General features: G+C 34.0%; 1 protein-coding gene across 1 annotated transcript; it reads right to left on the reverse strand.

The window, feature by feature from the left end:
- Positions 1 to 2,542: 2,542 nt before the first annotated feature.
- LOC128176772 (protein disulfide-isomerase A3-like) lies at positions 2,543 to 14,681 on the reverse strand. The gene is made up of 13 exons (XM_052843303.1): positions 14,478 to 14,681; positions 9,919 to 10,006; positions 9,585 to 9,702; positions 8,696 to 8,803; positions 8,392 to 8,518; positions 5,147 to 5,260; positions 4,762 to 4,884; positions 4,471 to 4,653; positions 4,269 to 4,371; positions 4,037 to 4,165; positions 3,492 to 3,571; positions 3,305 to 3,362; positions 2,543 to 3,192 (listed from the first exon to the last, which is right to left on the reverse strand). Exons 1-13 carry the CDS (start codon positions 14,609 to 14,611, stop codon positions 3,079 to 3,081), a joined length of 1,479 nt encoding a protein of 492 aa, XP_052699263.1. The 5' UTR covers positions 14,612 to 14,681; the 3' UTR covers positions 2,543 to 3,078.
- Positions 14,682 to 14,786: the final 105 nt, after the last annotated feature.

Here is a 14,786-nt window from a genome sequence, read left to right on the forward strand (position 1 = left end):
ATACGATTTTTATCAAGGTTTATTTTTGGCTAACCCTGACGGCGTAATGAATTTTGACGTTAAGGCAGAGCAGCGGTCTTACATCAAATTTTGTGTTGAGCTTGGAAGAACTCCTGTCCAGACCAAGAACATGCTTAAACAGACACAGTGCGGGAGATACATATCCAGGGCTTTGGTTTATCGGTGGCATAAACGTTTTTCTGATAAACTATTTAGTAAAAATGAAAGCAAAGGTGCTGGGCGACCCTCAGTCACTACGGAGGAACTAACATCAGCGGTTCAGGAATCATTGGAGAATGACACGCGTTTGACGATAAGGACAATATCCTCAAACGGTGGATTCTTCATATTACTCAAAGGTAAATGCTTAAACGCAAATTTGGTTTGACTGAAATAATGATTAAAAAAAATAAAACTAGAGAATAATTTCATAATCCATAACAACTTGCCCAGTAAAAATGCATGCGACTGTTTAATTGATGCCCAGGCCCCGCTGTCACCAATTTGCTTCAAGTCAATACTTAGCCTCAAATCTGAGGTTTAACCTCAAATTTATGTACTTTTCTTATGCCGTAAGAAAGAAACGTCTGGAACTTTACCAACAACATGATAGTATCATTTTCCATCAAGATTTTGCTGTATTTCCAAAACTTAAATCAGCATTGCAGGGTATTAAATTCCATGACTTTGGAGAGTCGAACATAGCCACCTTAAATGCAGTCAGATCATTAGATACTGATTGGTGCTAATCTGTTTATGACAAGTGGGTAGTGCGTCCACTTAGATGGTGTTTATTTTGAAAAAAGAGTAGTCATGAGTTAGGGGCCTAATCAAAACTTGCGCCGTCAAAGTTACGTCAAATGACGTTGTTGTAGCCGCTGGAGGCTGAGCCGGGTGCATAGACATATACAATTTGTTTTTCCCATTGGGAATTATCTAATGATGCTATCACTTTGAAATTTTAAATATTTGTGCAACATGTTCTTGCTTAAATTTGTGTGAAAGAATAAGTGCACTTAAGCTATAGAGAATGGGCCCTTTTTCAGTGCGTTTTTATGTAGAAGAAATCAACAAATTGCTTTTTTCTCGTAATAGTTAAGCACTGATGGATACTTCTGATTTATATGCACGCTTAAATTTACCAAACTTGGCATACAGTTTAAAAAATTGATGATTTTTAAATGCCTATAAATAATCTAAATCCGGAAAAATCGAACCGAACCTACTTGAATTGTGTCTATTTAGATCAGAGGGAGGAGACATTTAAATCAACATTGCTCTGTTGGTGGATCGATTGGCGCGTTTGCAGAATTATACTTTATGCATTATTTTACGTCTGAAAAAAAAAATCGAATAAAGCTTTGAAGTTGCATATTACCATAGTGACCAAACAAACATTCCTGACCATACAAAGATGATGAAAGCAATTTTAAAAAACGTGTCAATGTTCTATAGTGAGTACATTTGACAAATGTTTACCTGGATAGAACCCACGTGATTGTTTGAAATAATTTATTCCATGCGTGGGTTCAAACATGGGTTACGCAGGTAATAGCTTTCGCTTGCTATAGGAAAAACATTGAAATTTTCATACGTTTTTCATTTTTTAGGTACCAGCCTGATGAAGTACAAACTTCTTACTTTCACAGAAATTTCCAAATGTATAATGCGTATTTTGTCTTTTCTACAAGTTTGTACTCGATTAGGCTGACAGTAAACAAAGGCTTTGAAATGAATGCCTGTCCTCGATTTACTATACAAAATCACGAATGTCTGCTGACCCCTACTCTATTTTAAAGCTTCGTGATTTTAATATACAATTAATTCAGCGCTAAAATTTGTTAATTCTTATGGAATAGATATCAATAGATAATGTTAGGGGAAAAAATATGCTTAATTTGAAACTTTATTTTTTTTCACTTATGACCCAAAGTGGACCAAGGGGAGAGAATATATGTTCTGGACAAGGATAATTCAGAAAACTTGTTTCAAGGTCACTGAACACCATTTACCTAAAGGTGTAATATGTGCAAGACAGAGCCAAGAAGAGAAAATATGCTTTGGATGAATAAAGTCAGAGGGACAGATGTTGATCACTATAGTGTGTCCTAATGATGCACTTGCTAGAACATCCAGTACTATTTCCAACATTGAAAATTCTTGTAAAACTGATTACAATAAGCAAATAGATTTCTATCCAATTATATCTTTTGTGAACTTTATATTGAATACAATTTGAAGTTCTTAATTTCAAAATGGGGCTTAATCCGTTCTCAACCAAACCTTTTACCTCTTTGAATACTGACAAGTGAGTAATGCCAGTTAACACAACAGACAGACATTTTCGCACATCCAATATATCAACATGGAAAACAAAGCTGAAGATGTAATCTGAGTTTGCTCTAAAAAGTCTCCATGTATGCCTCAGGTAAATCATCCCACATGGAGTGTCATTTTTTTTTTAAGGCATGAACATGCATACTTCCAATATATCTACTCGTCCATTTATGATAGTAAAGACCAAAAACAACTCAACAATACAAAAAAAAAATTTAATTTATTTCCCATCATTGTCTCCCACATTAAGAAACAAAAACCCTACAAAAGAATTGGAAAACAAAAAAATTTTTGGTTAGACACAAAACCAAAACTATTACAGGCATGTTTCAAGCACTTTTTGGCTGGAAAACATTAGAAATTGTGTAGTACAAACATTTGCAAGTTAAATGCATCAATCACTCATTAGGGGCCATTAGAATTGGTCCTTTGCTGTAAAATAAATACTCTACAATTCAACAATTGCTCTCACACAAACACCAAAAACGTGTGTATAATTCAAACTTTGATTCCTTATAAAGCTTTGTGACCCACATTTACAAAACTGTCAAAATAAAAAATGTTACCCATGGACAAAAAAGGAAAGTTAACCTGTGTCTAACAAAACCCCGACTGTCTATATGGTTGTCTGTGATACATGATAATGGAACTACTATAACGAATCAACAGACACAAGCATTCTCTCCACACTTATACTCGTTATGTAGCTTCACACTCAATCATACAACTTACTCCCCTCACTTATAATTCGGTCTTCTTCTTCTTCTTCTTTTTGCCATCACGATCAAAGCCTGACAATTCATTAGTGGCTTCTTTAGCCAAATATTTCAAGAAGTCATCAACTTCTCTACCACCCTGTTAAATAGAGGAGTACCAATAAACAGTTAACCAAAATCTTTTATCAAATTTTCATTAAGACAATTAAAGCAAATCTGAAAAATGAAAGACGGAAAATTGAAGTACTTACAGAATATCTTTTCGGACTATTTTTAGATCCTTTAGGAGCAAAATAGATTGTAGGGAACCTAGAAACAAATAATAGCCATAAAAAGAATCATTTTTACAGAGTTATTTTTCAACTGATCAAAAATCAAGAACATTTATCAAATACTAAAACTAATAATGATTTTATAACCATTGCATTTTACACTTACCCTGAAACTTCATAAGGTTTAGCAACATCATTGGCTGTGGCGTCCATTTTAGCAATAGTTATACCAGATTCTTCAGCAAGCTGCAAGGGATGATTAATAGAAAAAATATTTTTCAACTCTGATATTTATGTATCTTCCTTAAGCATTAGATTTACAATAAAACACTCTTATATCAAATTAAATAGAAATATATACATTTTTCAGTGCCTTTGCCTGTGATAACACTATGTATCGTTTTTGTACTATATAACCCATAACTTCAAATGCCTTATATTTTGGGCGCCAGTGGGGTTTGCTTATATATATTTAAATATTTAATCGTACAATAGCTTAAAATTATATAAATATAAGAAATAAGGAATCATTCTTTGAATATAATGAGGTGATAATTTCGGTCGGGACGTGATCATATCTATCAAATAGCCCTTCGAGCTTTATTGGATTTGATCACGCCCCGACCGAAATTATCACCTCATAATACTCAAAGAATGATTCCTTATTCCTTAATTCAAGCATCCAATGCAGTTTTCACAGCCTATACTGACCTTTTCTCCAAGTTCTGTGTATTTTGGTTCTAACTGCTTACAATGTCCACACCATGGGGCATAAAACTCGATGAGAACGTCCCTCTCAGAATCATTCACAATTTCATCAAAGTTTTTTGCAACTACAACCTGACAGAGGAGAAAATATCCAAAGTGTCAACCTTCATGTCTCTACTTCTCTCAATAAAAGAAAAGTTCAGAGCAGAAGTTTTAACATAATTCTTTCTCTCACCTTAACAGGAGCATCAGTGTTATCTGGTACTGGTTCCGATTTTAAGTAGGGTTCGACTTTGTCATCCAAAAAGTCACGAACAAACTTTTCAAGATTGTCCATTCTGCATCAGAAATGAAAGGAACATACCTGAATGTGTTTAAGTAGCCTTCAATTTATGAAATTTAACAAATTGCAAATAATATTATTGACCAAAACTTACGAGAATTCGTCGGACATGACGTATTTGCGGTCTCTCTCATCTCTGGCTGCCACCACAGGTTTGTCCCCACTGACATCCCCCAGTCCAAACTCTCCAAGCTCATAACTAAAATCCTTGCTGTTGCTGACAGCAAAGAAAATTTTCTTTCCTTCATCTTGGATCTTCTTGGCTACCTTCATCACCCTATTATTGAACAACAACAAAATAAAGTTAGCTCTTCTATCTAAAACACAACCAAGGTTTTGAAATACCATTATCTCCTGAAACTCTACTCATTATTTGCCAACAGACCTGTTTCTCCAGTAGTTTGTTCCTTTTTCGTTCTTGACATAATCCACATCATAAAAAGCAACAACCAAAGGTTTCTTAAATTTTTCAGCATTGCTCTGTGTTCTGTGGCCGCAGAGTCCGAGACTGAAACCAAAAATACAAGATTAGACAGAAATTATTGTGAAGTATGTCTTCTTTTTGAATAATTTTTCATGCTCATCATCTTCACTTGTCACTCTCAACATCACTCTACAATTTTTTTTTGTCAAAATGAAATTAAAATATAGCTACACAGTTTGATATATACATGCAATTCTTTTTTTTTTTTAATATACCGGTTTTGATTTTTAAAACCAAATAAATATGAACAGTATTAAAAATAATTAATTACAAGAATGCAACTTACATGTTGTTGTTGAGCCATTCTTTGATTTTGTACACTGTTGCATCATCAGTATATTTCAATTCAGATGGTTCAAACTTGTTACGTAGTCTCTTGGGTTGATATAAGACAATGTCGCTGAAAAAAAGAAAATTTAAACCCTATTCTTTAATCAAATAAAACCATGATCAATTACGCTTCTTAATCAGATAAATTCACTCTTCCTATGCAGGGCTCAAAGTAGACTTTTGGACAAAGTCACCAAATGGCAACCTACTTTAAATTTAACTTGCCATTTTCAAATTCAGGTCGCTAGTAGTAAAACTTTATGTAGCATTAAGATATCTGCATATTTTCTCTCTGACATTAAATATACTGTAGAAAATAATAAAAGAAGTGTAGTGTTGAAAAGGTTTTTATTTATTGCACGTTTCATGTCTGGCAAAAAAAGAAAATAATTTCCATCCATCCAGTCATATCGGTCAAAAATGACACATCACACTCATTATTATAATATTTTCTGGCACTAGAAGTTTTCGTTTACATTGTTTTTTGGGAGACAAGTCTACTAAATCTCCAAAATTGTACATTGTTTTGAATGGATACATAAAAGGAATCTCTTGTACGAAATTCTTTCACATTGAAGTAACAAAATAAGTTTACCTTTGCATAAAGTCTCACAAACATTACTAAAAGTATTTGTCTCATGCAGTTTTGCATATAAAGCTTCCATTGGACGAAGTCTCTTCTTATATATATTAATATAGGACTAAAACATGCCATGTTGTTTACTTTGAAAGATTTTTCAACCCAGTGTAAAATTTTTGAAAACAAATGGGGCGGATAATTTTACTGGCTTTTAATTTAAGTCGCAAAACCTAAACTTAAGTCGCATATGCGACCTATTTAGTCGCAACTTCGAGTCCTGCTATGATGATATTCTACAATAGAAATTAGGGCTGTCACGGTTCCAAATTTTTCAGGTTGGGTTGGGTCATAAAATTGTCAGTTCGATTTTGGTTTTTTCGGTTCTGGTCAACTCTCAAATTAAATAAATTTTTTGTAACTTCAAAGTTTATTTTTTCTACTTCTTCACTCTTTAAATAACAATTTTTAATACAATAACTAGTTTCCTGATTAGAAATTCAAATTACATTTGATAATTTTAAACAGAGACAAAGTTATTTATGTTTCTGTTTTAATTAAATTTTTTAAAAAACTATATTTATTCATAGAATAATTTCACCACAGATAACATACTGAGCATTTTAAAGCCTTATGTACCACAAAGGATTATTAGTAAACAAGTGAAAAGCTGTCAATGTGACAGCAAACCAGGTTTTCTATTATGTGAACTATATCCATGTTAACGCTGAATTGATAAACACAACCTACCGTATCCAGTAAAATGGAGTATCCATATGCAATATTTTGCCAAAAAATGAATGAGTTCAAAAGCATGCAGCACTGTTAAGGCTTACTATGAAAATAACAGCGGATTTAAACGTTCACAAAACGATGCATCTATTACATGTATTACAAAATATTTATGTAAAATTATTTTATCATGATATAAATGTGATATCAAACAGTACGGTAAATGCTACTTTGTATGACACTTAGTGTGGTCCCCTGAATTGATAGTCCCGTGATATGTGTTGATGATTCTCCTGAACGAAGGTCATAAACAAATTTCTATATTACAAGGGCATACCCTTATTTGAATCAAAATTTTTAAATTATAATTAAATTCTACTTTTCTGGTAGATTCTGAAAAGTGCTGCTGCCTTGTATAGAGTTCATTTTTTATTAGAATAAATATCAAATAAATGAGCTCCAGTTGGAATTTATATGACCTTCGCTTAATATTTTACGTATTTATAAATTCATTCTCTAGATTTCATTGAAGCAGCAGCACTTTTTGATAAATTTAACATTCCCTTAATTTATATCCAAAAGATCGAAATGATCTGTTAGGTGTATGCCCTTGTAAAAAGCGGATTTACATAGGCTTCCCGATGACAAACACATCGCACTTGTACATTAAACACTCAAGAAAAAAAAAAATAAACGCTCTAAAAAATAATTACATGCCGAATCATGACAAGCATAGCAGATAGATTTTAATGGTATTATAATTGTTTTATGATTATGCTCCATTCATTTATAAAATGCATTTTCTCATGTTAAAAACTTGATTGATCCGCCTTTCTCTACACATAATTTGCGTCAAAATTTACAATATGATGTCACATTGACAATTGCACCGCAATCAGTCTGTTGTTTTTATTTATTTGACTACAAAGTTGCACGCATAGGTATTTTTTAGTGTAGTTTAATGTTTCCGTACCCATGACAATAGGAAATTACTTGATTTATTGGCATTTTTGACAACTTGTTGTTTTGTATGATGTCATAGTTAACATTTCTCGTACTTTCTGGTCAGCATGACCACAAAGTAAGCCTTAACAGTGCTGCGCAGGTATTTTTTCATAAATTATCAGAAATCAATATCCTAGCAATATGCACACCTCTGATATATGTACAATTGATCTGCAAAAGAACAACTTCATATTTTAAAAACTGTCGGAGGAGTTATCCATACAATGAGAGTACCCTATGACTTCTGGCTTTCTAATTTAATCTCACTACTGTAGATTCCTAATTAAACATGAGGAATTAATATCCACGTAAAATCGCAAGGAGCACCCTTTGCAAATTTTAAAATCTCGCCATTATTCTTTGAAAGTTGAGATGTGTGAAAAATAAGGATAAAAGTTCTGCTTTCGCGACTTTATATTGTGGCGATTTAACACAAAACAGCAGGATCTCGGAATTAAGTACTTGCATAATAAAAGGAATTTACAGTATTATCTAATCCAGAAAATTCTTACACTAAACATTTCTATTAACAAATATTGAGAACATGTTCGATGTCCAAATCGTAGGCCGCCATCTTTGTTTATTGAACTAGTATTTTTCTTTTATACACAGGTAAATCGCGTGATACTTTTATTTCGGATGAGCGAATAATCATCGGTATACATGGCCAGTTGTATACATGTAAATTTCTATTAAAAACAAACAAGTCCACACTACTGAGCCTTTCAATTTTGATGCCATTTTTCATAAGATACGGATTCTTTTACACAAATCGGAATTGAACTGAAATCCGGAAAAACAGAACTGAAACCAAACAAATTGTTCTGCGGTTCTCGGTTATTTCGGGTACCTGTGACAGCCCTAATAGAAATGCTTTAAACTCTCACTTCTTAAATCCATATTTATCCAGAACTGCTTTGCTTGAGGTGTGTGCAAACTTGAGATCTGTGCTCATGGCATCAGCAACCTTTTGGAATGTTTTTGAAAGCTCACTCTCCCCATCCTCAAAGAATCCTGCAAATAAAACAAGTACATTGCAAACACCAACTGACATGGTATGGAGACCTCGAATATTTCTACCTTAATTTTACCACAAGCAAGAGAGAGCAATATCTTTTTTTCTTAATCCCATACACATGACCTATACATCTTATCTACTTCATTTCAAATGCTGTCCTACATGTAGCCCACCTATTACTCCATAGTCTGCCTTAGAAAGAAACTTCTCAGCATCAGCAACATTATTGAGTTCTTTAGATGTTGGCCCAGCTCTAGTCTGCATGTACTTAATGATGCCATCTGAAAGAAACCAATAAAACATTAATTAAATGTGCTTAGGATATATGTGAGGAACTTAAAAGAACTTTTGATATACTTTTTATAAGTAAAAGTAAGCAAATTACTTTTTCAGAACGACTACTGTGGAATCATCATTGTTCATTTACGGAATAGAACTCACTACCAATGAAATTGCGTACCCACGAACCAGGCCAATTTTGGCTACCCACGAACATTGACCCCAACAAATAATCAAAGTATCGAAGAACTGACGGGAGTTGATTTTATCGATGTTTATTTATTTAAAATTCAATGATATGTTATTTTGCATGACAAGTGCAGGTAGTTTCTAATCTGTATTTGAATTACACACATTTTTATAATATGAATTTTCAACCAAACGCTCGGCTGTCGCCGTTAATCTCCGACAAGCAAGAGAGACTCTCTGCTTGTCGGAGATTTACAGAGACAGCCGAGCGTCGAGTTGAACGAGACTAGATTGAACTCTGGCGTACGAATACATAAAACTACAAAAAATATCTTAATTGTACGTACCATTTAAAATCTGGCTATTTTCAAGGTATTTATAAATAAGTTTCCTTGGAAAAAAAAGCTTTAGCATACATTATTTCGAATTTATCAATTATTTTCAAGAGCTAAGTCTTGTCAGCGGCGATAATTTGTGCTTTGGTCCAAACACTGTTTCCCTTTGGTTTGTCAGTGTAACTGCATAAGAGAATTGATTAAAATCAACTCCCAAAAATGATTCCACAGTAAATTTACATATAAATCCATCCATTACCTGCTTCTCTTGGTCCTCCATATTCCTCAGAAAATTCTCCAGCCCTAAAGATCTTTAGTGTTGGATATCCACTAACTCCAAACTTTTTACATGTTTCCTCACTTGCAGTACAATCAACCTACATTGATCATAATATTCATGTATTTATTACATAAACAAGAACTTTGCCAGACTGGTTTTTCCAACAACAACAAAAATTCTGAAAAACAAATTGTTGCCAAGTTGATGTTACGCAGTATTTTTTGTTATGATTCATTTTGAACTTGACTCTTATTTTTAAAGTGATATACAAAAATCAGTGACCATGCAACTCAGGACTGATGTGATGCATTACCTTTGCTAGGGGCACAGGTGGATCATTGTCTTTCAGTGAAGTGGCAGCTCTCTCATATTCTGGTGCCAGTTTCTTACAATGACCACACCTATTGGTCAAAAGTTTTCACATGATTTCAAGTAAATGTGACACATTATTTCCTTGTTTTCAATTATGGACTATATTTAATGATTTTCATACATCTTCCTGATCAACACCTTTTTATTACACAGTGGCATTATATATCAATAATTGATGCAAGTACTGTATGTTAAATAATAAACACATATTAGCAAATAGTAAAGTGTTTAAAGGTCATGGGTTCTGTGATGCTTAGGCAAAAAAAAAAATTATTCCTGTTTTCTGTCGCCCGATCGCCCCTTTCTTTTATCCTCCGACCCTAAACATTGTGGTGATCGGTAACTTTGCCAGAATTTCCTCAGAAAGAGAAATGAAGGTGCCCAGTCTTCTGAGTTCACAATCGTGTAAATAAACCTCAAAGAATGATAGCAAACAAATGTACAGTCATTTTTATAGCATAAATTAACCTTGTGGTAAATAACTTGCGACTATCTTATCTTCAGGGGTTATAAATACGGGTGATGCAACAACATACTGTTCATTGGAATTACAATCTAATTAAAATTAGACGTTCTGAATCCGCTACCGCTTCTCAAACATCTAACAACATCCCATGCAGGGTTACGTCAGTGTGACCTTTCAAATATGAATAAACATTTCAAAATTATCCAATCAGATTCGTGTTCCTAAAATCGACTCAGTTGAAGTTTCAAATTGGCGTCAGAAGAAGTGATTCGGTTATTCAACGTTAAAAAGCTTAAAAAAGAACAAGAAGATATATTAAGGTGCATTTTGGAAGCATTTCCTACAAAAGCCCGCGTTACACACTTTGTGATTGAGATCCGATCTTTTGGTTACTTCCGTATACAATCTACCCGTTTTAGTTTTTAGCTCACCTGAGCCAAAGGTTCAAGTGAGCTTTTCTGATCACAATTTGTCCGTTGTCTGTCGTCGTTGTCGTTGTGTATACTTTTCACATTTTCATCTTCTTCTCAAGAACCACTGGGCAGACTTCAACCAAATTTGGCACAAAGCACCACTAGGTAAAGGGGATTCAAGTTTGTTCAAATGAAGGACCACGCCCTTTTTAAAGGGGAGATAATTGAGATTTATTGAAAATTTGTTGGTATTTTTCAAAAATCTTCTTCTCAAAAACTATTCTGCCTGGAAAGCTTAAACTTGTGTGGAGGCATCCTCAGGTAGTGTAGATTCAAGTTTGTTCAAATCATGGTCCCCGGGGGTAGGGTGGGGCCACAATTGGGGGATCAAGTTTTACATAGGAGTATATAGAGAAAATCTTAAAAATCTTCTTCTCAAAAACTATTGGGCCAGAAAAGCTCAAATTATAGTGGAAGCATCCTTAGGTAGTGTAGATTCAAATTTGTACAAATCATAGTCCCTGGTGGTATGGTGGGGCCACAATGGGGGAATGGGTTTTTACATAGGAATATATAGAGAACATCTTTAAAAATCTTCTTCTCAAAAACTATTAGGCCAGGAAATCTCAAATTTAAAATGGAAGCATCCTCAGGTAGTGTAGATTCAAGTTTGTTCAAATCATGGTCCCTGTGGGTAGGGTTGGGCCACAAGAGGGGGATCAAGTTTTACATAGGAATATATAGAGAAAATCTTTAAAAATCTTCTTCTCAAAAACTATTAGGCCAGGAAAGCTCAAATTTAAGTGGAAGCATCCTCAGATAGTGTAGATTCAATTTTTTTCAAATCATGGCCCCCGGGGGTAGGGTGGGCCTACAATTGGGGGATAAATTTTTATACAGGAATATATGGAGAAAATCTATAAAAAAAATTCTTTTAAAAACTATTTGGCCAAGAAAGCTCAAATTGGCGTATAACTATCCTCAGATAATGTAGATTCAAGTTTGTTCAAATCATGGTCCCTAGGGGTAGGGTGGGGCCACAATGGGGGATAAATTTTTATATATAGAGAAAATCTTTAAAAATCTTCTTCTCAAAACCATTGGGCCAGGAAAGCCCAAATTTGAGTGGAAGCATCCCCAGATCGTATAGATTCAAGTTTGTTTAAATAATAGTCCAGAGGTAGGGTGAGGCCACAAGAGGGGGATCAAGTTTTACATAGGAATATATAGAGAAAATCTTTAAAAATCTTCTTCTCAAAAACTATTAGGCCAGGAAAGCTCAAATTTAAGTGGAAGCATCCTCAGATAGTGTAGATTCAATTTTTTTCAAATCATGGCCCCCGGGGGTAGGGTGGGCCTACAATTGGGGGATAAATTTTTATACAGGAATATATGGAGAAAATCTATAAAAAAAATTCTTTTAAAAACTATTTGGCCAAGAAAGCTCAAATTGGCGTATAACTATCCTCAGATAATGTAGATTCAAGTTTGTTCAAATCATGGTCCCTAGGGGTAGGGCGGGGCCACAATGGGGGATAAATTTTTATATATAGAGAAAATCTTTAAAAATCTTCTTCTCAAAACTATTGGGCCAGGAAAGCCCAAATTTGAGTGGAAGCATTCCCAGATCGTATAGATTCAAGTTTGTTTAAATAATAGTCCAGGGGTAGGGTGAGGCCACAAGAGGGGGATCAAGTTTTACATAGGAATATATAGAGAAAATCTTTAAAAATCTTCTTTTTAAAGACTATTTGGACAGATAAGCTTAAACTTGTGTAGAGGCATCCTCAGTGTAAATTCAAGTTTGCAAAATCACAGTCCCTAGTGGTTAGGCGGGGCCATGATGGCGGTTTGAATTTTTACATAGGAATATATAGAGAAAAACTTTAAAAATATTCTGGGAAAGTTTTCGGTCCAAAACTCAGTACTTAGTGTTAAAGCACAAGTTATGTAGATTTAAGTTTGATGAAACCATGATTCCTTAGAGAAAAGTGGGGCCACGAAATTGGGGGGGTGGGGGGGGGGGGTTATATAGGAATAGAGAAAAATCTTCTTACAGGTACAACAACAAAAGGGGCTTGGTATTTACCCCAAAAAAAAAGACGTGGATAAAAATTGGCAGATTTTCAAATTTTTTTTTAGCAAGATCTACTGTACTTAGTTGTCAAGATATTTTGATACTGTAATGCTAATTTGGTCAGAATTAAGGCAATTGTTGCTCAGGTGAGTGATGTGGCCCCTGGGCCTCTTGTTTTGGTAGAACTTGTGAATAATATCAGTCCCATCAGCTGTCTTTTCGTATTGGACAAACGAAAATCCACATATAATACAGGCATCTCCTAAAACACAAGTTTTCCTCGTCATGGGCTTTTCTTTCGATTTGAACACCTCGGTCATCTACGTATGTCGATAAAAAAAGCAGAGGAGTTCTGAGCCCTCAGCCAAAGAGTCGGAGTCATGATTTCATTGGTTAACTGAAAGGTCACACTGACGTGACCCTGCATGGGATTTTGTTAGATGTTTGAGAAGCGATAGCGGATTCAGAACGTCTAACTTTAATTAGATTGTTGGAATTACAAAAACGATGTTTATTACTTTTATTAAGTCCTGATATAACAGTTAATTAATAACCTGTTATTAGTTAATAACTGCAATAAATGTTGGAATTATCATGAAACTGCTTTTTATATTATCTTGAGAATTAAACAGATCCTATACAGAACATAGTAAGTGGGTCAAAGGGTTGGACTAATACCCCAAATACACGGAAGTACAGAGATTGATTTAATTAATATTGACATTAAGCTAATACTATACAGAAATATTTATCCAGAAAAAGATAATTAAATATATTCATACACATGTAGATTAAATCTTACAAATAATATTAGTTTTTATTTTTGATTTTAAAAAATCTATTTGTTTTCTTTGCCTGTTGTTTCTATACATCAATAATACGAAGACCTTTGGAAATTTTAAGTCATCATTAAAATACTGTACACAATATTTAAAAAAGAAACAATTTTCCCTACCTAACTAACTTAATTTTTTTTGGTCAGGCGACAGGAAACAGAAATATTTTTTTTTTTGGCCTTAGCATAAAAATAAATTGGACAATTTTTTCCTCATAATTGGCATTTCATTGAATTGTAATTTAGCTAAATCTTCTGTACACTTGAAGCTAGTCTACTTAGAAGTGTTTGATGATAAAATTACTGAAAAATATATTTCTAATAATTAATACAGTACATGATTAAATTTTTGCAAATTAAACATGTATATCAATAAGGCGTATTTGGTGAGGCTATTATGCTTTAAGAGAAATACAATTTATGTTGGTGGAAGAAAAAAAAAATTACAGAATGTGTCATATTTTATTGACATAAAAAGAGGCAGTCTATTGTTACTGGGTGGGGTACATATACAGAGTACCAAGAGGGACAGCTTGGGGGAGGGGTGCCCTTAATAAATTACACAACACAAATTATAATATGAATCTGTATTACTTAACAATACAAACAAAATCGCAAGCAAAAAATACGCACACAAAAGAAATGTTGTAAAACTTAAAAAGTGTCGACTTTGTCTTGAATAAAACTACCGGCTTCGGTGAAAACTTACCATGGTGCAAAAAATTCAACTAAAATTAATTCGTGTTCAGCAATTCTGGATGAAAAGTCCGAATCAGTAAACTCTAAAACATCGCTTGCCAAAGTTGAAGTGACAAAAGCTAAAAGGGCTAATATAGCCTTCATTTTCCACGCCGATATGTGCCAACACAGTTCCTTTCAGTCGTGGAGTACTCGTGTGTGCTGTCGAGCGCTGATTGGTCCACATTACTTCCGGTTTTCATGGGGGAAAAAATTAAGTTGTACTTCAAACTATTCTACTGTATTATTGATTTCTTTCTTTACTTTACACTATGATCTG

The sequence above is a fragment of the Crassostrea angulata genome, chromosome 3 (genome assembly GCF_025612915.1).
Source record: "Crassostrea angulata isolate pt1a10 chromosome 3, ASM2561291v2, whole genome shotgun sequence".
In the NCBI taxonomy this organism is placed as follows: Eukaryota; Metazoa; Mollusca; class Bivalvia; order Ostreida; family Ostreidae; genus Magallana; species Magallana angulata.